Source organism: Panthera pardus, unplaced genomic scaffold (genome assembly GCF_024362965.1).
Source record: "Panthera pardus isolate Hobbes unplaced genomic scaffold, ASM2436296v1 HiC_scaffold_16, whole genome shotgun sequence".
Classification (NCBI taxonomy): Eukaryota; Metazoa; Chordata; class Mammalia; order Carnivora; family Felidae; genus Panthera; species Panthera pardus.
Genome location: NW_026526721.1, coordinates 86,304,109 through 86,329,395, shown reverse-complemented (window position 1 = coordinate 86,329,395; position 25,287 = coordinate 86,304,109). Strand labels below are relative to the sequence as shown.

General features: G+C 39.1%; 1 protein-coding gene across 12 annotated transcripts in view; it reads right to left on the bottom strand.

Annotated features, from left to right (window-relative positions):
• Window positions 1-955: 955 nt before the first annotated feature.
• Window positions 956-25,287, bottom strand: part of PEX5L (peroxisomal biogenesis factor 5 like) — a 228,092-nt gene continuing 203,760 nt past the window's right edge. For all 12 annotated transcript variants that reach the window (XM_019463248.2, XM_019463250.2, XM_053903615.1 and 9 more), the window contains 7 exons: window positions 21,730-21,846; window positions 19,324-19,467; window positions 16,365-16,435; window positions 14,843-15,040; window positions 14,014-14,179; window positions 13,466-13,623; window positions 956-7,338 (listed from right to left, as the gene is read on the bottom strand). In XM_019463248.2, the coding sequence (XP_019318793.1) occupies window positions 7,134-7,338; window positions 13,466-13,623; window positions 14,014-14,179; window positions 14,843-15,040; window positions 16,365-16,435; window positions 19,324-19,467; window positions 21,730-21,846 (1,059 nt within the window). In that variant the 3' untranslated portion in view covers window positions 956-7,133. The remainder of the gene's footprint in view (window positions 7,339-13,465; window positions 13,624-14,013; window positions 14,180-14,842; window positions 15,041-16,364; window positions 16,436-19,323; window positions 19,468-21,729; window positions 21,847-25,287) is intronic.

The following is a 25,287-nucleotide window of genomic DNA, read 5'->3' as shown; positions in this document are numbered from 1 at the left end:
GAGAAGGGGGTGCTCAGTGTGCCTGTGTAGCTCTCTTCATCCAAGCCTATTGTTCCTGCATCACCAACCTGACCACTCAAGGACTTCATTAGTAAACATTCTGGAAACAGAAACATCTGTCTTGGTGGCATCCCTTCTCTGCTTGAGGGCAAATCCACCCTTTATGTGCTCCAGGAAGGCCACCAACAATCTCCTGCTTTGCCAGGGCATCTCCTAAGGTCTCCCCAGCTCACAGCGCTCGCCATCCTGGGCTCCTTCCTCATTGAACACACCAAGCTCATTCCTGCCTTGGTGTCTTATGGTAGCTGTTGGCTCTGCTGAGAATATTTCAAAGAGCTGTTCCCAGTGCCACTTGGTGGGCTTCTTGGTGTTCAAAGCTCAGCCCAAACGTCACCTAAGAGAAATCTTTCCTGACCATCTATGGATAAAAAGGAGCCCCCAGTTTCTCTCATAATACCTCATTTGCCTTGTCCTTCTAGCAGTTTTTGGCACATGACATCCTTATGTGTTAAAGTATTTGTTGATCCCTCACAGAAATCTAAGCTCTTCAAGGGCAAGTTTGATTTGATTTACTTACCATTCCTGAATTAGAACAGTACGTGCACGTAATAGAACCTCAAATATTTATTGACTGATTAAAAAAAGAAAGAAAAGAAAAAAAAACCAGACCCTAAAACTGAAATATATTTTAATATTTTTATTCTAAAAAAAAAAAAATCACAAAATCCAATTTCAGGTTAAATATTTTACTCTTAAAAAATTAACAAAGGAAGAAGATTTTAAAGTTTTGTTTTATATGTAAAAATGCATTCTTGATTTCCAGATAGCTCATGCAACATCATATGTGGTGGTATTCAATAAAAGACCTTTTTTACCAATAGTACAAATTGGATTATATATGATTTGAAGCAATTCTGACCCCCAAATCCCATTTTGAAAGATTTCTCAAAAGACCTTGAAGCCACAGACAAAGTTTATTTGAAAACATAGTTTAAAATTGCACAAATATAAATACAATTTAGTAATGTGAAAAAGGGAAGGCATGCTTCCAATAATAGTACAAAAATACTACCTTAATCTTGGTACTTTGCAAATTATAAGCCAAAGGAGTAAATTAAACACATCAATATGATAGGTTATTTTTATGGTAGTAGTTTTATTTCAAAGAGCAATGCAGGGAAATACTAAGATGAAGCCTTATTATCCAACAGAGTTGTGCTATGATACATAATATTTCACTAAATACAGATACATTATCACATAGTATGCCCGTAACTTTTACACCCTCACCCCATTGCCATTAATTTACTATAGGTCACTTAATTTGGGTTGGTTTTAACTTAAAAACTCAATGTAAACATTTAAAGTTAAATTTTTTGTTATCTATTTCAGCTTAAAAATGAAATCCCAAGATTTTAAACATTATTGAGCATAGAGAAGCATCACAGAAGAATTTGCCATTTGTCTTAATATTTTTAGATTAGACTAGATATGCAATATTTGTAGATATACAAAATATATAGAAACGTCTTTTCTAAATAGTTAATAAATGCCTGTTATAGTTTGTAAAAAGTTTATTAAATTAATCAGGTTTTTTTTTCCAACTAATGTAAACAAATTTGGGCAATGAAAGTTGAAGAGGGTTTGAGTCAAGTGATATGGGGGGACATTGGTAAAAATTTAGGTTTGCTTTATTTCCTTTAACTACTGGCAACATATTCAATCATGAACCATTTCTCGCATTGTGCAATTCTTTATGGTATCTAGGCAAATTTTTTACATATCTCAGTGAAAATGCCAAACTAGCTGAGTGTGTATGTATATCCCTTACTATTGTTTTGTCAGTCCATTTCCCCTCTCCAAGAAATTCAAAGAAAAAAAAAACGACACACATTTTATTGTTGAGCAAAGAACTGCCTGCTGTTTTTTCATCTTCATAGTGTTTCGAATGCGGGTTTCTAAAAGTGTCCTGAAGAGCCTGTCAGGGTTTTGCATGCACACCCTGCAACACTGCAAGTTAGTTTTCTCTTGTAGAGAAGGTCCTGAGACAACAGTTCTGAGATTGGGGCACTGGTTTCTAGAGTGTGTTATTTTGGTAAGTCTGCAGAGGTCACAGGGAGTGGAAACTTTATTCAAGGCAAAATACCACGTGAGAGGTTGTTAAACTTCACACTTTTGATTTTCTGGTTTTTCTCCTCTTTAACTGTTTAATGCCTCCACACATGAGTCTTTGCTAGGAGTTTGAGGATTTCCGTCTTTGAGCTTATATGTGTGTGTTTGGCGGTGTGTGAGATGGTGACAAAGCTGTTAGCAACATAAGACTCACCCCCAGCTTTGTCTTAGTGAGCTTTGCTCCCTCCATTTCTGGTCTCCTTGCCCTTATTTTTTCATGAAGCAGGGGTTACAGAAAAAGGCAGTGAGAGGACTTCCAAGTTCATTCTGAGTGACCATGAAATCACCTCATTATCTCTGACTTTCAGTGTTTTTAGACATACAGACCAAGTCCAGTTTCTTAAGGGATGTGGCCCACGTAGCTCACTCACTTATCAAATAAATAGGGCCATGTTGAGGACAATGGTGTGACACCCACACACTCACTATGTAACATTTGTGCAAATTAAGCCGTCACGTCCACTTTGCCTTATGGTGGTTTTCATGTGCCTGACATTACCCCAACCTTCCCACCTTATTTAGAAGGTCAGTATTTCTAATTTACTCCTACATTTTAGAAAATATTTGAAATGCACGATTCAGAATTTTGAACCCAAAACTCTGTGGAGGCAATCAACACAATTGCATTTAGTAGTGTTCAGACACACGGATTTTGTTTGAGTTTTGGATCTGTTGTGCCTCAACTGGTTTAAAACTTGTTTAGATGTCTAAGTACCTGGATTCCTCAGTAGATTCATTTGGCACTGGCTGCAACACTGCATAAGCCAGATGTGTGAATATCTGTAAAGTTCAGTGTAGTGTGATAGCAGGAAAACAGTCTTGACGAGAAGATATTAAAAGCAAATAGTAAAACTATAACGCAAAGTTCATGAAAATGTTTCCTTGCTCAGAAACAAGGAAAAATAGGCTACCCTATGAGATTTAACCATGCACTGGGTAAATTTACATTCAGTACAGTTATCTTGCATGCTTTGGTTAATATTTGAGTAGGCAGATTTGCAAGTACTAATGCATGCGTTATTTTTTACCTGAGGTTATACGTTTTATTTTTTAAAAATTGCCTTTTTACAAACCTTATGCCAGAGTTCATCTATGAACACTCTTTAAAAAAATATATATCTATCTATCTACTTCTTAGTTCAAAACAGTTTAATTTCAACCAGTTCTATAAATACTGAGATGACAGGGAAACTGTGCAGTAAAATCGGGAGACGGAATGAATTTGAAATCATTTTACAAAGTTGAAATCATGTGTGTGCATGTTTAATAATTTCTAAAATATGAGGACTCAAAAAAATTGGTACACAAATGAAACCTTCAGAATACCCTGTTTCTAGAATCCTTTCAGAATCATTTCAAGGTATAAAACAATAGCAACCACTAACTTAAAGTGCAGTCTAGTCTTGTGGAACTGATTCAGGGGCAAATGAGGAAGGGACACAAAATGACCATCTTGCTTTCTCTACATTCCCAAAGAGCTCATGGATAAAGTGTATGGAAGAGATTTTGGGAACTCCTGTTGTATGTGGGACTAGCTATACTTGTGTTCAAGTCTTGCTTGTATAGCAGGAATATACTAGAAAGACTTACCTAGTATGAGTATCTAGACATGGACCCAAGATACAACATAATAGTTCCCTTTAAAGAAAAGGAGAAGAGTGGCATCCAACTCTGAAGGTGAGTATGTCCTGCACATTCTAGCCCAGTGAAGTGTCTCTAATTTGCCATTCTAGCTCAAATACAGATTGGCTGAGAAAGCACAGCTCATAGCTAAAAGCTTCCTGATGGACAATATCTGCCTTTCTTTAGGTGTCATGGGGAATGACCTTAAGAGGAAGCCTCATCCCCACTGTCAAGGTACAACAGCACGTAGAAATAGCCCACTAGACATAGGTGTAACATATCTTGAAATTCAGCAGTGATCACTGGATTTCTCTGCATTCTCATCCAATCTGCCAATGAAAATAAGTTCTTAAAAGTTACATCCATGCAACTGAAGGGCCATTCTAGAAAACCAGTACCATCCTCTAAGAGATCTTAGGCTTACTTAGTAAGACTCTCAGAAAAAAGGAACTCAAAGCCTTCCCAGGGTGCCTTAGACAGGAACCAAGGACACCCTGCCTTTTGAAATGGAAAGAATAAATGACAATTTCATACCACCAGGGTAAGATACCAAAACCAGTTCTGTCTTAAAAAAATGTGTATATACTTGAAAAATGCATACAATAAAGATCATTCTAAAATCTTACTAATTTTTGGTGGTGCTCTGATTTCTATAAACTTTCACTTATTTTTTAGTAACTGTTTTTACTTAATTTTGTTTAAAAATACTATTGAAAAATATCTTGGGCAATAATTCTGCACTTCCTGATAGGCAACAGACTATGAAAATCTTGGTTCTGATGGACACTAGATATATTGAAGAAAGTGCTACTGAAATTATCCAAGTATGATGGGAATGGAAAACTGTCTACTCTCCTCTGAATTCACTTGGTATTCTGACAGCAAAATCAAACTTGGGCTGCAAAATTTATCACCACTTAGCAACAATCAAATTAAATCAAAGTATCCTGCATTTACCCTACTGTCAGGCTTTAAACTATTAACTGATGTCATGCATGTAGGGCCAACAAATCTAAGAAAACAGCCTATTGTTATTACTGCAAATTCGGTTACTGTTGAAAGTATAGAGTGGCATCATAAACAGAAACCTGCAAAGCTGGCTTTGAATCCTGTGTTCAGAGGCTCCTAATGGACTACGATGGATGCAAATCAGCTAGTCAGCCAGTGAACGCACGGGAATTGGCGGGAGCGACATGCATGGAATGGATGTTCTTCTCTCAGGGATATTCAAGCAGGCAGCTGCCATGAACTTGGACTCTGGCCCTGAGAGTCCTTTCTAGACTGAATTCTAGGATTCTAAAATTATAAAGAATATTCTTGAAAATATTGTTGAGCTTTATTTGCTGCTGAGACTGGAAGGAAGTAGGCAAAGACTGGGTTGTCACTACTGCCCAATGGTGAATGCCTTAATGCCTCTGCCTCCTGCTGTCCAGCTGGGGGCATCACCTTTGCCCAAGTGAGCTTCGACAGTGAAGATGAAAGCCCGGCACACCACAGGGCTCTCCACTCTTTGTCCTTATAAACCTTATAAACTCTTCGTCTTTATAAACTCTCTGTCGTTATAACACACGTGAACTTCAAGGATTTGTGGTTTCCTGTTTCCTTGAGGCCCCTTCCTACCTGAGGAACTTCCAAGGTAATAGAGGAGAGGATTTCTACCTGCACACCCCGCTCCCCTCCTCCACCGCCCTCACCAGGAGAAGCTAACTCTCCAGTCAATTAAACTGTCTTGACTCAAATGCTGTTTGCTTGGTAACTATAATCATGAGAGTAACCAGCTACTATTAACCAAAGAACACGAAGAAAAAGTTGGGATCAGATTGCTTTGGGGAAGATTCTGGAGGAAGGAAGGAAGGAAGAAAGGAAGGAGAAACAATAAAGAAGAATGGGACCACTTATTAGAACAACTTGCTAGAATTGGACACTGGCGATCTTATGTTTTGGTTAGCATTTTGCAAACAATTTTTCTAACTCTTTAAAAAATGATGTCAATCCAAATAATCACCAAGCCCCAACAGGGCACAACACACCCTGCAGAAGTGAGTAGAATGTAATCAATGAAATAAAACACCACTACCGACAGAAGGTTCCTGATACTTGATAAATGTTCCAAATGAGAGCCAAAGGAGCATGCATCTTTCATATTAAACCACTGACATTCAGTGAGATTCAGCTAGAAAATATTGATCTTCTATCAATTAGAATGCAGAAGGGAGAGCAATGCAGATTATTATGGAACTAAGAAAACACTTAATTTTTAGGAAAAAATGTATCACTCTTACGAAATACTATTTAAAATATTAACAGTTTAAAAGGAATATTGGTGTGCAGGGCAGTCAGAAAGCAAGTAAAGTATGACATTTAAGCAAGTTAATGTTAACTCTATAGAAATCCCATAATCATCCAAATTACTCCCTGCAGAGAATGCATGAAGGGACAGTACAATGTCTCTTGCTTAAGTTCATACGGTCCCAGAAAGCATGTGAATAAGATCTGTGTTTGACATATTTACACCCTGTGTCCTATCTGCTTTGAGAAAAACTCCTTCAAAACTCTACACTATGAAAAACTATTTTCAGGAATTTTTATTTGGTCCATTGATCTAACAAGGCCGAGTTCTTGAATCTTTCACCCCTAAGTTAAAAATTGGAGCAACGGAACAAAACTCCAGCAAGGCATAAATAAGATATTAAAGTGCGTATATACAGTCCCAGAAAAGTTTTGATTGGGAACAGCAAAAATTTCTAGTGCAAAAAGTGCTTTTGCCAGCAAAGCTCCCTCTCTGGAGTCGAAGGGCTACAGTAAAAGTTAAAATCGGAACAGGTCTAAGCAATGCCTCTCTTTAGTCAAGGGTTAATATATGTGCATGCACCTTGGCCCAAACTACGTTGTAAAAGGGGGAATTGCAGGGGGTAGTTCAGAAACAGTCAGAATTCCCTGATCAGAGGCAGTGCTTTCTCCAGGTGTCCTATGAGCAAGTTCCTTAGGTGTGTCATCAGCTGCAAAAGTGAGGACAAAAACCCCAAAGGACGTGTTTTGAATATGCTTGCAGCTTGTGAAGAGTATTCACACACGGTTACTTTATCTTGGTTTGTCTTTGTGTTTCTCAGTTATTCTTCTGAGCCCAACCTTGACTCTATGTACAACATTTTGTGCTTTTGAATCTGAACAGAGACTGGGCATCGTCTGTAGGAGTTCCCTTGTGTCATATCACCATGGCCTTTTGGACATCTGGTTTTATCCTTTTTGGAATTCATAATAAAATAGTTTTGCATTTCTTAGTACAATTACACAGATAAGGATTTATCATTTTTAATTTTTTTTTTTTTTCTTTTCCTTCAAGGATCCAAGTTGAAAGCTCTTAGGAGGACATCCAGGTCACCGAGATTAGCCGCCTGGAAGAGTTCTGGTTGGTCCATCAGAGAAAGTGCGATTCTGAGGGCAGCCCAGATATTCCCAGAGATTGCAGGATGAGGAACTTGCTGTTGATTCCTGCTTTTTCTTTGCAAACTGAGGGCAGTGAGAAAATTGCTGACCGCTTCTCTAAGAGGGTAGAAAAACAGACATTTAAAAATGCAACAAATTTCAGAGTTAGCAACTTAAAAAACAAAAATGGATTAACTTCTTTTAGTTCAAAACCCTAAATCACCTCTCTGAGGTGTTTTAGATCATCAGAGGAACAACCTTCTGGTTGTCTCATTGTTCTTTTGTGAAAAATCATTGTTCAGTATAGCAAAACCAGAAAGAAAAATGGAATTTTATTTTAAGAATGTCATGTGAGACAGAAAGAGTAATAGCAAAACCATTGCTAACTCATTAATGCATTCCTTTTCCCCCTACCTCAGGGGTAATTTAAAGACAGAATCCATTTGCAAATGTGAATTATACAACTAGGGTTGAAGAGGAATCCATTTGCAAATGTGAATTATACAACTAGGGTTGAAGAGGAAGCATCTGGCCCTACTCAGAAACAAAGTGGCTTAACTATTCCTATTAGTGATAGTAATATGGGAGGCGGCTGGGGCTGAATTGATTTGCTCTCGGAACATCTGGGTTGGAATCCTAAGCATTTAGCCTTAGGCAAATTTATTATTTCCCCAACTGTATAATAGGGATAATAGAACTCATTTTATTCATTTATTTTTTTTCCTTTTAAACATATGCATTTATTAATACCCCACCCTGTTCCAGAAGGGATTGGGGATGTCAGCAAGTTACTATCAGGGCTTCACTTTCTTCATCTCCAAATGGTCTAGGTGATATAAGTTCATTCCAGTTCTTCCCTTTTGTGACTCTGATTCTAATAATTTGTTGGTTATCTCCACTTAGAAGTTCTGTTAACACCTGGTATTTAGGGACGCTTATGTGGCTCAGTCGGTTAAGCGTCCGACTTCAGCTCAGGTCATCATCTCGTGGTTTGTGAGTTTGAGTCCCGTGTCGGGCTCTGTGCTGACAGCTCAGAGCCTGAAGCCTGCTTTGGATTCTGTGTCTCCCTCTTTCTGCCCCTCCCCTGCTTGTGCTCTGTCTCTCAAAAATAAATAAACATTAAAAAAATTAAAAAAAAAGATGCTTCATTTTAGAATATGGAAAATGGGATGGGGGTGGGGGAAACCTACAACTGGTTCTCCTGATTTCTGTTCATGGCATCACCATCCAACCAGCACCAAAACCTAATGCCATCTTCAACTATTCTTGCCCTTGCCCCAGCATCTCACTGAGCCACGTGGAATCCACTCTCTAATGTCTTTTCCCCACTTGGTCCTTCCCACGGCCACATGTAGTTGAAGCCCTTGTTAGTTGTCTCTCTGTTCTGTTCTATGGGAAGTCATTTTAAAATTTATTTATTTGAGAGAAAGAGAGAGAGACAGAGAGGGACAGAGGATCTGAAGCAGGCTCTGCGCTGAGCAGTGAGCCCCTTGCAGGGCTTGAACTCACAAACTGTGAGATCATGACTTGAGCCAAAGTCAGACGCTCAACTGACTGAGCCACCCAGGTGCCCCAAGAAGTCATTTTAAAATCTTGTTGTGTGAGGTACAGTTGGATCAATTTATGTGAAATCTTTTATTAAATCAGATCACTAGTTCTCCAAGTGTGGTCCGGGGAACTCTAGGATCAGTGAGGTCAAAATTATTTTTACAATTCCGAGATGTTATTTTACCTTATTCTCATTTTCTCACGAACGTACAATGGAATTGTACAGTGATTACACAATATGTAAAATCCCAATAGATTGGATGTGGAGACAGATATGAGAATCTGTCTTCTATTAAGTAAGATATTAAAAAAAGTTTTTATTTATTTTTGAGATAGACACAGAACACGAGCAGGAAAGGGGCAGAGAGAGAGGGAGACACAGAATCTGAAGCAGGCTCCAGGCTCCGAGCTGTCAGCCCAGAGACTGACACAGGGCTTGAACCCATGAACCATGAGATCATGACCTGAACCAAAGTTGGTCCTTAACTGACTGAGCCACCCAGGCGCCCCTAAGCAAGATATTTTTAAAAGTTGCAAAAATGATAAAAGAATGCCACTCTTCTCGCTAAACATTTTTTTGTTTTGGGGAATAATTATTTTTCATAAAATGTCTAATTTATGTTAACATGTAGTTAATTATTATTTTTAAATGAATCTTATAAACTTTCTCAGTTTAACTTCTAATATGGTAAATATTGGTGGATACAACCCACCTAAAAGCCCTTGGAGGTGCCTGATAATTGTTAAAAGTGCAAAGGAGTCCTGAGAACACCAAGTCTGTGAACCTTCCAGCTCTTTCTGTCCACAACTGCTCTCTTGCTCATGTACCCAGTGTGCTTTCTGTCTGCACTCTCAGGACCTCTGTCCCCAGAAGCATGAATTCTGTATCAGACAAACTGGTCTTTGCTAAGAATGATGACACTGCTTTAATTTGTATCTGCTTTACTCTTCTTAAAAGCTTTTCACACATTTGATCCCACTTAATCCCACAAGGTCATTATTAAGCATCTGGTAAGAAGCTTTGAAGTGAGGCTGGACTTCTGATTCCAATGAACATGATCTAGACATTGGTTCATCTGTATTGTTAGACTGCCTGGAAATAAATGGCAACTGGGAAATGGTTCCACTGTATTTGGCAACCTGGCTAATGGAAGGGATTGGGATTCTAATCATCTTCTCTTTTGGATGTTTAGTAATCAAGCAAGAGAGGAGGGTTTATAAACAGATGCACATGTGGGGTTTACTTTGGAGGCCCTTTCTGGCTTCCTTGTTCCAGGATGGCAGCTCAAATGACAAGAATTCCATTTCCTCTCATCATCCTAGGCTCGTAAGAGCTCTGGGGGAGAAAGACCCCAGAATCTCCTCATGCACAGGCTGTTCCTAGCTGCCCCATGTGTGGCAGTGGTCTCTGAGGGACAGGGAGAGTACCAGAATAGTCTAAATGCTAACTTTGCCAGGCAACGTGAAGCGGTCCCCATGAAGATAGTCTAAATCTGTTCTCCAACTTGGGAACACAGAGTCCTTCTGGGGGATTTAGAAGATTGTACATGTATATGTATGAATAGTTTTTAAATGGTTTACACACACACATATATATGAATAAGCTGTTCATGTATGTCTTGATTAATAAAGTGCATTCATTTAAAAGCATTCCTCATTTTATAATATCTTTCCCTCATTATATTAATACTAAAAACATTAACATGAAAGGGGATGTGATTTATGTTTTCATTAAAAAGAGTCCTCACTCTTGATAATTTTAAGATCCTTTGGAGCTCCTACTGACAGAGGGGTAGCATTTTGAGCTACACATTTCACGCCAACAATTTCCTTTCCTTATTTCAATTGTATAAAGTACTGGGGACTTGCTTTGACTCTTTATAGAACATGTGCAATCACAGGAGTGCCTGGATGGCTCAGTCAGTTGAGCATCTCACTCTTTTGATTTCAGCTCAGGTCATGATCCCAGGGTCATGGGATTGAGCCCCACGTCAGGCTCTGCGCTGAGCATGAAGCCTGCTTAAGACTGTCTCTCTCTCGGGGCGCCTGGGTGGCTCAGTTGGTTGGGCGGCCGACTTCGGCTCAGGTCATGATCTTGCGGTCCGTGGGTTCAAGCCCCGCGTTGGGCTCTGTGCTGACAGCTCAGAGCCCAGAGCCTGTTTCAGATTCTGTGTCTCCCTCTCTCTGACCCTCCCCCGTTCATGCTCTCTCTCTGTCTCAAAAATAAATAAAGGTTAAAAAAAAAAAAAAAAAGACTGTCTCTCTCTCTCTCCCCCTACCCTTCTCCCCACTCACGTTTTCTCTCCCTCTCTCTAAAAAACAAACAAAAAAGAAAATGTGCGATGACAAACAAGTGTCATAGCTATGTACATAGACACCTGCAGCCCTTGAGGGAGAAGTTCCAAGACTCTGGTGGGTATGGAAGTATCTGAACCAGGTCTTGGCTCTTCTTCTCAGCCACATCTCTATTGAGGGTTATTATTTCCTAACTATCCACTTACACCTCGAGTTAAACTTATTTTCAGAATTCATTTAAGGTTTATGTCTCACTTGGTGGTCTTCTTTTTCTCAGGGGGAAAAAAACCCCAAAATATTTAGTACTGATAAAAATTTCCCACATCTAGCATGACGATAAAGGACCCACAGAGCTTAGCTGAGATGTTTTGAAATTTTTAGGTAGCCATTTGATCAAGGTTGCCATATTTACCAAGTAAGAATACAGGATGCACAGTTAAATTTGAATACCAGATAAACAATAATTTTTAGTATGAGCATGTCCCATGCAATATTTGGAAAATACTTACCCTAAAAACATATTTGCTGTTTATCTAATTAAAATTTAACTGGGAATTCTGTATTTTATATGGCAACTCTAAAATTGACTTGCTCCTGTACAGGTGACTTTCTGCTTGAGGATTAAAAATCCATTCCCGGTAGAGTTGCCCATTTCTACCTATCATGGACCTTCAAGGCCTCCTGCAAGCGGGTGCCCTACTGAGGCTTATACATGTAAGTGCCAAGAAAGTATTTTATTGGCATCTCAAGTACTGTTTTCTACACTGTAACGAGGAGTTACAGTTAAGAACTACTCAACCAGAAGCCTTGTAAAAGCCTCCTCTGATAGAAGTTAATATGACTACATGTACATACATATTTATTTACATCTCTCCCTGTTCCAACAAAGGACCTAAGGTATCTTATTAAATACATCTATATGACATAGTTAGAAAGTTAAGTGACTAAAAGGGGTAAAGATAAAATCGGGTTAGGAAAATCAGATGAGACCAGAATGAACTTCATATCCAAAATGGACATTGCCAGGCCTTTGACAGCTGATGTGCGAGGGGGCAGCAAAGGTTCTCCCGTGACCCTTTGCAGAGCTGATGTAAGGAGGGTCTCTGCAGTCGCACACTTCACAGTGCCCATGAAATAAAGCAAACCAGTTGCAGAGTCACTCAGCTATTCCTGGTTTTAACCTGAACAAGGTCCTCTTGGAGGACGGGTATAATCCAGTGACTAATGTTCTAAGATTCTTCTAGTATAAATGTAGCAACCAATTTCTGAAACGTCAATATTTGCCAATGGCACAATCCCCAAGGAAGTTCAGAAACAGCAATTTTTCAGATGTCAAAGGGATTGCAAGCCAGTTATGTAGCTCTCTGATGACTTATCTGAATAGATAATAAGGATACTGATGATGATGGCAATGATCAGAATCATAATAATAAATGCTGACTACTGTTCTGTGCTAGGCAATTACGTTTAACCTGCATAATAATCCTGCGGGATAAATATTATCACCACTTGTTTTTAAGCAGGTGAAGAAATTGAGGCTCACAGTTATGTGCCCAGAATCACAAAACCAGTAAATGGCAGAGCTGTGATTTGAATCCGAGCTTGTCTGATTCTAAAAGCCAGGCTTTTTCTGAGAATGAGAAAGGGTTACATTTTTTTGTGGGATTTAAAACTAACAATTCTCTTTTTTCCAATTACAAAAATAATACCTATTTATTTAGAAAGTCGAAAAAGTAGAAAGCTAAAGAAGGAAAAATTACCTATACTTTCATTACCTAAAAAAAATAAAGGTCATTTATGGGCCCTGTAGATGCATAAAAAATAGTATATATGATATAGACCTGATGATGAGGAATCATGACAGAACAAGACATTTTAAACCACAAACGCACCATTTAAAATTTTTTCTTAAAATAATTTTTTAGCCAACTTTACTGGCAAAGTAGTTTTAGAAAACCTGGACTTTTTGTTGTGCTTTGCCAAAAACTGACCCTGGACCTTCTTAACTCATCTTGTTGGTTTCCCTGTCCCTATCCCCCAAGGTTCTCTTTTTTGCTTATTTGGGAAATGAAGGGTTGGAATGTTCAAGTTTCTCAAACACTTGCCCTTGGAAGTGTTACTAACTTGTCCCAACCCAGGCTGACTGAATGGAAATCTCTGGGGAGAGGCCTGGGAATCTACATTTCACAAGCTGCCTCCATGATCGCTGTTCGCCACAGGCTGAGAAACACTGAAGCACACTGTTCCTGCAGCAACAGGCCCCAGGATCCGAGGGTTCAAATTTTCCCTTGACAAGAGGAGGAGGGTTACTCCTACAAAAGGAGGTATTTTCACTGGGAAACAATCTTTCACCTCAGCCCTGCATGTGGCTCATGGTTCTCAGCCTGTGACCATACTTCACCTGTAGGCGCCCAGATTGATGCAGCTTATTCCCAGATTGTATCTGGATCGGATGAAGCCTGGCTGAATCTCCAGTGCTCGTGTGTAGGCCTCCACAGCTTCCTCACTGCGGTCTCCATTCGCCAAGGTTGCCCCGAGACGGTTCCATAATGAATAGTCCTGATGACAAAATTAGAACTAACAACCAGTACGAGTCACGGTGACAGAGTACTCCCATATTTCTTGCAGAAGAAGGATGGTGGCGAAAAATTTATCCAGTGCTCATGGATGGGGACCATGACAGTGGTAAATTACTCAAATGATTTTACGGACAGCTTTGTGAAATGACTTTCATTCATCAAAGAGCAGCTATCATTTGATGCTGTCAGGTAGTTCATGTTTCTATTTTAGGTACTCAAGTATTAACAGCCACAGAAGCATATCATTAGTACTCATAATTTTTAAACCATTGGATGCAGGCAAATAAGGTGTAGCAGAAATGTGCAAAGTGTAGCCTGCGGCAACTTATTTTTTAACAGAGAACTTTATGGTTTCTTGTTGGGCACTTACCTCTGGCCGAACAGTTAAGGCAGCGTTAAATGCATCTATTGCTCTGTTAAATTCTCCGCTCAGGTGGAACAGTACCCCCAGACCTGTCTGTAGGTCTGGGTCAATCATATCTCCATTTTGGTGGGCAGCTTCCAGATATAATTCCTTAACTCCTTCCAAAACAGAGCTGCAAGGGAAAAAATGAGATTTATAATCCAAATAGTCTGAACATATATTATTTACTATTATGTCCACTGTTCTAAGAGAACATTACAAACTGGAAAAATCTTGCTTAAAATATATTCCCTTAATGAGAGGACTAATACTGCACATTAAAAAATACCTGCTGATTTTCATGAAGTATTTTGTCATACACAGAAACAAGACTGTACTAAGTCAAGTCTTCCCAAGGAGAGTTTCATTGACCCTGTGAGAGCCAATGTGGAAAACCCCAAGGCTCTATGAGAAAGAATTTAACATCATGATTTATTGCTGATAGAAACAAAACCCTAGAAGAAAGGACTTCCGTTTTTACTCATATCCAATTCTCAGTCTTTATGAAATGTGGTGCATTTTGTAACTTATTTTAGGTTAATTATATGTCCACAGCACTTTGCTTTGAATTATGGTACTCAGATAAACGCCTATGCGTGACTACAACGTTGATCATGTGTCCAATTGTTGGTTCTGCTCTCAGCATCAATCTTTTTAATCAGAGATGCTCTTCTAGCAGGATGTTGTCCTACAATCGTTCTGGAATGGCTGGTGGTGAGGCTCGTTAATTACCCTTAAGGTGACTAATTGTGTATATGGGTGTTTACTGCCCACGGTCATTTAGTTAGAAGCATACCTATCAACTGGAGACTTGGACATCCTCCGGGTAAGGCCTGGAGATCCTTTCTTGCTCTTCACAAGGTATTTGTACTTTGGATTTTGCTTAATCCAGTTTTTTAGAGCTTCGCAGGCATCCTGCTGATGGCCAGTGTTAGTGTAACTTACAGCCAAAGCCATCAAAGCTTTCAAGTTGTTGGGCTGTAATTCTAAGCACCTGCATCAAGGCATAAATAAATAAGTAAATAAATAAAAAGCCTATTTCAGATTTTTTTCTGAGACTGACTCTAACAGTTCTTTAGGAAATTTGAAGCCTTTACTAATTAAATGGTGCAAGAGCATTGCGAAGTTTATATTAAGCCCCTGGAAAATACCATATTTATCTATGTCAAAATTGGGACATAAGTATATTTGTAAGAAAGTTAAAACTCATCTTGCTGAGTGCTAGATCTGGTAATTTAACAAATGTTTTTTAAAATGTTTATTTATTTATTTATTTTGAGAGAAAAAGAGCATGCGAGCAGGGGAGGGACAGAGAGAAACTCAAGCAGGCTCCACATACTCAGCACAGAGCCGGACATGGGGCTCAATCTCACAATTGTGAGATCATGACCTGAACCGAAATCCAGAGTCAGACACTTACCTGACTGAGCCACCCAGGTTCCCCTAAATGGTTTTAAAAACTATAGAAAAGGTGGCTAATCCTTGCACAAAATTTCTTAGGACTTTATTTCATGAGGCAGGGATATCACTGTTTCAGTGCTGCTCTACTATTAATATAGTAAACGTATCTTACCCACAAAGCAAACTGATTTGAGCTAAATTTGGATATCCAAAGATGAAAGGCTGTACAGTGTTTTATAAAGGAGAGGGAGAATCCTGTGTTTCTAGACAACTGAAGTGGGTTTGCAGGAGGCACAGGCTACAGTTGCTCCCCTCACGCTATTCCACTGGCCTCTAGTGGGGGCTTTTCAAGCTTTGATGTACATGAGAATCATCTGGGGAGCTGGCAGAAGGCAGATTATGTAATATAGTGGGCCTGGGGTGGGCCCAAGCCTGAGCAGGTCTGACAAACTCCAAGGTGATAATGAAGCTAGTAGTCCCTGGAGAACACTTTGAGTAGCAACCCCCAGTACCTACATCAGTGCTTCAGCGAGAGATTATATAGGCGGGGTGGTTATATATTAAGTAGGGAAAGGGGAAGTCTATTTGGTAGGGCTATTTTTTCAGGGTTGAAATAGGGGCTCTAATCAAGTAAAATGTGATGCTACATCCAGCCAAAGTAGCCTAGACCTTTACTCAGGGGCTCGGTAGTGATACTTTGGTATTGATAGGTCATTGAAACTATCTTGGGAGATTCTCTGTAGACACAAGGAGCTAAAATTACACTGGCCAAATTCTTCATAATGTACCTAAGGGTTAAAATTATCCTGGCCAAATTCTTCATAATGTACCTAAGGGTTAAAATACAAGTCTGAAACAACAGAAGTCCATTAGCCAGGGCCCACTAGGCCCGTGAGTTTGCACTTAGTTTCATGTACCTCTGGAGGGCGACAATAGCTGCTTGTTCATTTTCATTCTCTGCCTGGGTTATCCCGAGGAACTGCCATGCCTACGAAAAACAACCAAGGTCAACATTGGAAGAGGAAGCAGAATCACTCCTGTGCTTTAGATTCCTCAGTGCAGAGCAACCTGTCTGAGATGCGAGAGTCTTGTAAAAGGGAAAAATGTCACATGCATTTCTTTATCCAAAGGCTCTTCTGACATCTGGGTCAAGATCCTCTGTTATTACTTACGAATTCTCAGGATTTATTCTCCTGTGACCCATGGAAACATTTGAATATCCGAGATTTCATGATATTAGGTGTCTTAAAACCAACAGATAAACATGTAAAATTATGCATTTGTCAGAAAAAGGGGTGCAAAAATAACCCAGAAATGTAGCTGAAGAGTCTAAAGTTTATAGTAAGGAATCTCAAGATGTACAAAATGAAATCAGCTTGTAAAAATGCAAGTCTGACTGTTATTATAAGAGGTAAAACAAATTTAGGAACTAGGGAAAAGAAAACAAAAGCTTCCACTCCAATGTGTTCACTGCTCTAATATCACTGTTAAAATGCATAAGGCACATATAAAATGCAATATAATACAGACATAATTTTATAGCCTACACTTATACTTTATCATGCATCATAAATGTTTTTAATGGTTTTACAAAATCATGATACTTAGAATTTTCAATTTAAATTTTTTTGAGTGGATATTCCATTATTTACTCAACCAATTCCCTACTGCTATAAGGTTGCTCCCACCCTGTGTTATTGTCAACAATGGGACAAATGTCTTTAAGCAGGTCACATATTTCATATCGACAATGAAAGTTTTTAATATAAGAAATTTCTCCCTATATACTCATAAGAACAATAATTCTCGCACCATTACAAGAGCAATCTACATGAACCAACCTCTCATTGCCGACACTGTCCTCAAATTTACTGGGGATGGGGGTGTATTAGAGTCTTAGGAATTTAAAAGGGTTTGGAGAGTGCATAGTTCTCCCACCTACAGACATTTTAAAGCAAGACTATTCATGAAAATACCTACACTCATCCTGAAATGCTGTAAGAATTATATTGGCTTTTCCCATCATGGGTTACTATTACCCATGCCATATCAACTCATAAAAAATACTGATTGTTCCCCCCCCACCCAATATCGGCACTTCTCTTTAATCTTTCAGACGTACACAGAGCAGCCCCTATTTTGAGCTCACCTTCCATACATCTTAGAATGCTTCTTAAGATTGATGAAACAGTTCTTCTCTGGGGGTTTCTTGTTAGCCTTTGAGCAGGGTGTCACTTTCACTGTTTACAAATTGCCCATTATCTTAATTTAGGGGTCTCCAAGATTCAGAGGCCCTGGGGCCTTGTTTGGGATCCATTTGTTAATCAGTGCCCTAATGTTCTCATTTATGAATCTGAGATAATAATGTATATACATCTTTTTTAACCTTCCAGGGTTTCAATATTTTGGTTCACAATTCCAACTCTCAGTTCAATCTCATTTCACTGTCAACGTTTTGACTAACAAGACACCAGGGCTTTAACCTAGTGATCAGTTTACTCGTCCTTCCTATACAGACTTTAAGTACAGTCAATAGTAACGATACAAGAAAAATCCCAAATACAAACTAACGATGAAGACTAATTACTGATGTGTCAGGCACTGAACTAAGCACTTTATTTGTATGACCTAATTTAATCCTCACAACACCCAGTGAGATAGTTATTGTAATGTGATTTCCATTTTACATATGAGGAAATGGAAGCTGAGATGGTTTACATGACTTGTCCCAGATCACATGGCTCATGGCTCATGAGTGGTAGAGCAGGGATTTGAACCCACACAGTTAGGCCAGCAGAGCCTAGAAGCTTAACCACTATTGTATACTGCCATCTCAGAGCCGTGTATACCCCTCCCTAAAATTTCTGTGAATTTCTTATAAGGAAGATTCTTTATAAGACAATTCCTGAAAATTACTCATGAACTAAAACTTTACACCTGCTGCTATCTAATTATAGGCCTTCACAGGTTTGGTTTGGAAACATGGTGGACCAAAATAGGATGATGGAAGCCTCCCTGGGTGGTCTCCTGGCCTCGGTCTCCATCACCTTCTACACCTCAGCAAAAGGGGTTTTTCAATTCAAACATGCAAATCTGATTATATCCCTCTGCTGAGTAGAGTCCCCTGCTTTCATGAAGTTCAGACTCTTACCCACCTCTTCCTACCTCCTCTCCTGGCATTGTCTCCTCTCCTCTCCCCACCCGGCACAATGTTTCATGCCTCACTGCCCACTCACAGACCACTGCCTCTTAACATCTCGACTCCCCTGCTGTCTTTAATTAATCTCCCTCCTTCAAAGCTCAGTTTTGGACTTAATTGTGGGAGAAGACTGGCTTAGGACCCTTGCTCTCTGCTCCCCTACCATCCTGTACATACTCTAACACTGCATTTCTTACATTGTATTGATTTATTTACTTGTCTCTCCAAATAGAATACAAGTGTGTCTTTTCAATGGTTCCATTTTTTCCAGCTCCTCAATATTTGAAATCCATGTCTGGCACAATTCTTGGGACATAGTATGTGCTCAATAAACAATGAGTGAGTAAAATCAAGGGTGAGATAGGGTATGGCTCTAATCCTAGATGGAACTATACACTGGCCCCTGAAAACTATTGCTGAACCTCTAGGTTGGCAATTTTGGTTTTTCATTTCTTGTCCCCATCCTTTTATTTTGGGCACTGTAGATACTGCAGATTTGGTTAGAGAAAGGTATACCTATTTGTAACTTTCAAACACACAGCACAGTAAACCAGGTTAACTCCTTTGGGAACCTTTAACTGAAGAAAATGCAGCCCAGTAGAACTCTGTGGCATCCTGTGTCCCTCATTTACACGTAGTCACTTTGTGAGCCTGGCAGGACGAAGGGGATAGGATACCTCTGCATCTCCAGGGTCCTGAAGAATTGCCGCCTCCATGAACAGTATGGTGACGGGCAGGTCCCCCTCCTTCAGTCTTTTTAAGCCCTCTTCAAATGCTCCCGGCCAGTCCTTGAAGGGATTTTCGGTGTGAAAGTAATATCCCTACAACGCAGAGAAGGGCCAATACAAGATCCATTGATTTATCTCTTCATTCTCACGTTCAGTAAGCTCTTTTTGAATTTGAATTTATGTATTTATTTTAATTAAAATTAAATTTAAATGACTGGTTTTCTTTCCTTCCTATGAATGTAGTACATTCTCACTGTATACAGTTTAGATGGTATTATTTTGTTATTGAATAATATAAAAAGAAGCAAAGTTACCCATAATGCTACAACCTAAATATCACTGCTGATATCCTGGAGTTTGTTTTCTCTGTTGCTCTTTTGTTCTTTTTGTTTCAATCATTTCTCCCCAAGATTTAAAAAATACAGAGTTTTGGACATATTTTCGCTAAGTGCTACCATCCGTTCCCCTCAAATGTTAATGCCACATACTGTACATCTGTGTATATGCTTTGGCCCTTTGGAGGTCTACAAACCATTCCAATATCTGAGATATTTTTTTACCTTCCTGCTCCTTGAACCAGTTTTTGCCCCATGGTGGGCCATACTGCCCCATTGAAAATGCATATTTTAAAGCTATAGATTTTTTATTTCAAAAATGTAAAAAATACAGAATTTATAAATAATCTAATATTTTAATGAATATATAAATTAAATAAATAAGCTTATGTATATATGCAGTTTTGTAGCTTGTGCCCCATTTGGTTTTTAAAATTATCTATCCTGTGCCTAAACTTATTTAATTAAGTTTCTACTGATGGACATTCAGGCTACTTTCAATTTTTTTATTATCGTAAATAAGATTAAAGTGAAGATCTCATGCTCAAATCTTTGTCTGCATATGATTATTACATTAGGATGGACTTCTAGAGGGCTTCATTAGACTTAAGGCTATGAACTATTTTGGAGCCCTTGGTGTGTATAACTGTTTTTGAGAAAGTTTATCTCAAGTTAAACTCTTATTGGAATTATCTGAGAGAAATGATTTGCTGCAACTTTACCAGCATAGATTATCATAATGTCCTTCTAATTTGATAGATACAAATAAGCTAGTCTGTTGGTGATGCTACTAAGGTTTTAAAATACATTAAATGGAGACCTTCATTCTCCACTGGCATTGAGAAAGATAACACCCCTTATCAAAGCCACAGGGTATGACCAGTTTATGTAGTGGTATAACAGATATGGGGTCCTGGGGATGAGAATCTCAGGGCCCAGCCATGCCTCAGGTGCACGAATTATAGCCTAGAGTCTGACAATCTATATCAATGTCTTCTCTTCTTGCTTAGTTTTGATTTCATTGTGGAAAAGAGTTATTTTTAATAAGATAGTTCTTCGGATTTTATGAGAATGCCTGGCCTACCGAGGGACAGAGAATGGTGGGGTAAGGAAGACGTTTTAATGAATGACTATGTAGGTTGAAAATCCCCTAAGATTGGAGACTATTCATCATCATATCTACTACAAGGTAGGCATTTAATAAATATTTGTTGGATTGAACAAATGGAAGTTATCCAGAACTGAATACTATTGAGACTTCCTCTACCATAAAAAGTCCATAATACAAACATATATATGTATGTGTGTGTGTGTGTGTGTGTGTGTGTGTGTGTGTATCCCTTGAGTTAGAAAATTCCATATTTTTTCCTATCTTTTGAATCATTTCAATTTATTTTTGAAAATGTTTTTAAAAGCATAAATCCAAGGGCAACTGGGACATCATGGGTAATTTGGCTGGTTGTTCACTGAACTCTCACATTTGCTGGGGCTCCTATCAGGGGAATATCTTTGAGGAATCCCCTTGGGACTGGACCTGGCTGTGTGAAGGGTATCTTTTCCATGTAGTTCTTTCGTGAGCTGTGTGAGGACCCTGTGAAATATAGCCCTAAGCCCCCACTTCACTCCCCTGTCCATTGATACAATTTCTGTTAGCTCATCCACAGGGCTCACATGAATAGCTGACAAAAAACATTGTGGGATCAACCAGTTCTTGTTCCAACCCACCCTCAATGTCAGTCAGTTCAGTAACTTGCCAGCAGTCAGGATCCAAGCTCTTGTTGACTGCCAAACTGTATTAACATTGATAAAAATAAGGATATTCCATTCCAGCTTTGCTGTCTTCACACATTGGATGATTATATTGTTTTCATCTACCAGAATTTCTTCTAGGTCAGATTGACATTAAATTGTCTGTTTAATTCTTAACATTTTCACAAAATAGTTATTAACTAATTTATAAAAATATGATGCAAAGAGGTTGAGAAAACTGGTCAGTGTATATAAGAACAGAATTGGTCACCTTCTCACTAGCTGAGATTGTAACTTGGTTCTGGGCTTCTTGGTTCTCGGATATCCAGTTCCTCCGGGCCATTTCTTCCCATTCTGCTTGCATCTTATCCCAAAACTCTGTATCTGACTAGGAGATAGTAAAAATGAAGACAGATGGATTTAAGAACATGCTATGTCACTTGGGTTATTTCTAGGAAGACAGTTTTACTCATAGATCAAAAGGAGTTCTTAGGAGGAATAAAATGTTCAAACTGGTCGCATCCAATGATACTCATGGTTGAAGAGCTTCTGGAGGGTACTTAGTGGTCAAAGTGTTGAACTGGATTAGTTGTGACTTTCTCCAGCAGGAAAATAGTTACCATCTGAAGGACCAAAATCATATATACCAAATTCAACTAAAAATCCATTACTTGAGCAGTTTCAAGTGTGGGTACCAGCCACATATTTTAGGAAGGATGGTCTTTCTTAGAGTCGCTCTCAGGATATGAGGAATTAGAGCAGTGGCTTTGGGACTGGAGGGGCAGTGACTTGGGGAGGCAGCTGGCCATGAACAAGGGAAAATAACATTAGATAACCCTACTCTGTGCCAAGCACTGTGCTGGGAGAAAACTGAGTCTAGAGGATTATGGTCCTAAAGCTAGGATTGCACAGGATCAGAACCTCGGTCTGGCTTCTAAGCCCATGCTCATCACCTTACGGCAAGCATGGCCTCGTAGGGCTAAAACATTAAGGAGACTGTCTTTTGGTGTGAACTTAATGGAGTCCTTTTAGTTAAGGTCTTACCAATGGCAGGATGATTTTTTGGAAAATATTACTTTGTGTTTTTCTCTTTATAATTTCCTTCATGTCTTCCAAAAGGGAAACCAGGACGTTGGCTCTCCTTTACTTCAGGGGAGGACTGAAGCAGAAATTTTCTGCAAGATCTGCCCCTGGTTAGCTTCTATTTTGTTAAGCCTGGAGAGAGTACTTTGGGTGTCCTGGCGTGAGGGGAAAGGGGCAAATATTTTAGAGAACCTAAGAGAGGAAGGGGAAATTTTCAGGGGTGGGAAAATAGAAGGAGGGTGGTGGGTTCTGAGATGAATGGGAGACTGGTGCTTAGCTTTTAGGTTTTTCCCTGCAAACTGGCCTGACCTCCAAGAGGGTGCCAGAGGGTATGGCTGGGGGGCTGACTTGAACTCTGATTCCCACATGGCAGGGACATAGAGAGAAACTGGATTTCAAGGAACCACTTGGGGCTTGTCGGCTGTTAGCCATCAGCATGAACAGATGGAGGATGAAGACTCTGCCCTTGATTTCTGACACCCCATAATCCTTCCATATTTGGTGCCTGAGACTATGTTACTTTCCAGTTGGTAACAGCGATGCTTAGAGACCACTTAATTTTCTTTAAAGAAAACAAGGGATTTTCCCTTGAACATCTGAGTGTGGGACTGACATGCATGCTCTTTACCTGCAAATCTCAATTTCTATGATTCTAAGTCCTGTGACTTGCTGACACCTTCAGGGTTGCCCTTCACCTTTCAGTCCTTCTATCTTACCATCTTCTCTACCCTCGTGCCTGATAGTGGTTGTTCTCTGGTGGGAACTCTTCAGAGTTGCTCCGAATGATAATTCTAAGCTTATTTCTTCCGGAAGTAAATGTTCGGGGATTAAGGGCCAACCCAACCTGTTTAATCCAAGGCTTCTAAGTAAGTAGTCGGTGTTGTCATTCTCCTTTATTATGTCTACACTGTGCCTTCCTACCACAGGAATGGGTCCTGTCCCTTCAGCAGAGGCCTCCCCTTGACGAAGGCTCAGGGCAGCAGGCACCTTGACAATCTGTGTCTGAGATGCTAGAAGCACATGGAATGGCCACCACTTATCCAGGTTAAGGTTAGGGATAAAATCCAAAATTTATTTTTTAACAAGTCTTTTTAGTAGAATTTCAAATTGTGCAGATTGATCTCCAATATACAAAAGCAATGGCTTGATAATAAACTAAAAAGACATACACTGCCATGTTAAGAATAATCTGTCTTTGAATGAAGGGATGATGGGTGATGTTTTTCCTGCTTTATACTTTTCTGCACTTTCTGAATTTTCTAAGTATGCATTGCTGTTATAATTTTTTAAAGGTTCAAAACAACAATGAAGAAGAACAACTATCTGACCTTTGTAAATACCACAAACCTAAATATGTAAGTCCTGAGGAATTTGAAAAAATTTTCGGAGACCTGGGGGTCTGGGTAGCTCAGTCAGTTAAGCATCTGACTCTTGATTTTGGCTCAGGTCATGATCTTGCAGTTTGGGGGATTGAGCCCTGCAGTGGGCTCTCAGGTGACAGCGTGGAACCTACTTGGGGTCCTCCTTCTCCCTCTCTTTCTGTCCCTCCCCTACTCATACTTTCTTTCTCTCAAAATAAATAAATAGAATTAAAAAAATTTGCAGACTCATTTTCTTGAATAGCTTTTCAAAAATGTAGTTCAGCTTCTCTGCATAGAAACAAAGATAAATCTATCAAGTGAATTTTATAATGTTTACTGATTTTCCCAAGTCTTCTGAATGAAATAATGAAGAAGATTTTGTAACATGTACATCTGGTTTACAAAAGGATGCATCACCTTTCCTGTAGGTTCAAATTAGAGTTGTGGATGCATAAATAAGACTGCTATAGGAAACAGAACCTCAGTTAAGGTGAGGCTGTCAGGCTCTTATTTAACGAGATACTCCAGGACTTACCACTTAGAACAAATTATGCTGACTAATTAAAGTGCACAGCACAGTTTCATTTAATTACGGACGACTACTTTTAGCACAATTTTCATCCAGTCTCAGAATCCAGATTTCATTCATGTAACTGCAATTAACACTGCTTCTTTTTTTCTATTTCTAATCAATTTTAGAGAAACCTGAAACATATTTGAATTTTAACCATTGTAGATAGGACTGAAGGGACTTTATGTATTGATGATTTTCTTAGCTGTTCTGGGATTTTGGTAGATTGTTTTTTATATTCTACAGGTAATAAGTTATCTGCCTACATCAGAAATGAGCTATTTGCAATCTACTTTCATTTTTAAAAATGATTATAACAGTAGTTGATATTCATGAAAAGCTTGGGATATGTGGTATCGTGGTTGAGAAGGGTAGCTCTCTGCTCAGGTGGAACTGGGAAAAAAATGTGGCTGCATCACTAACCTTCTGCAAGACCCTTCACTCCGCTAGGTCTCATTTTCCCTATTTTTAAAGTGAACATATAACAGTGATCTTGGTTAGTTGTTATGAGGATTAAATGAGAAAATATATCTGTGGCATGAAGTACATGGTAAATGTTAAATAAATGTAGGTGTGTTTAGTAGTGTTTTTGTATCACTGAGAAAAATATAAAGAATAAAAGAAAGATCTCACCTATAACCTCAAAGCCCAAATATACATCTATGAGTATCCTGGTGTTTTAATTTGCTGTAAATATGTATCCTCTTCTAGATAACTTTCCTCTATGTAAATCTTTCCCTTCTACCTAATTATTCAAAAATAGGAGCAAAGTTAAGAGATTATGGAAAAAAACTGTTAGGTAGCAACTAAAATG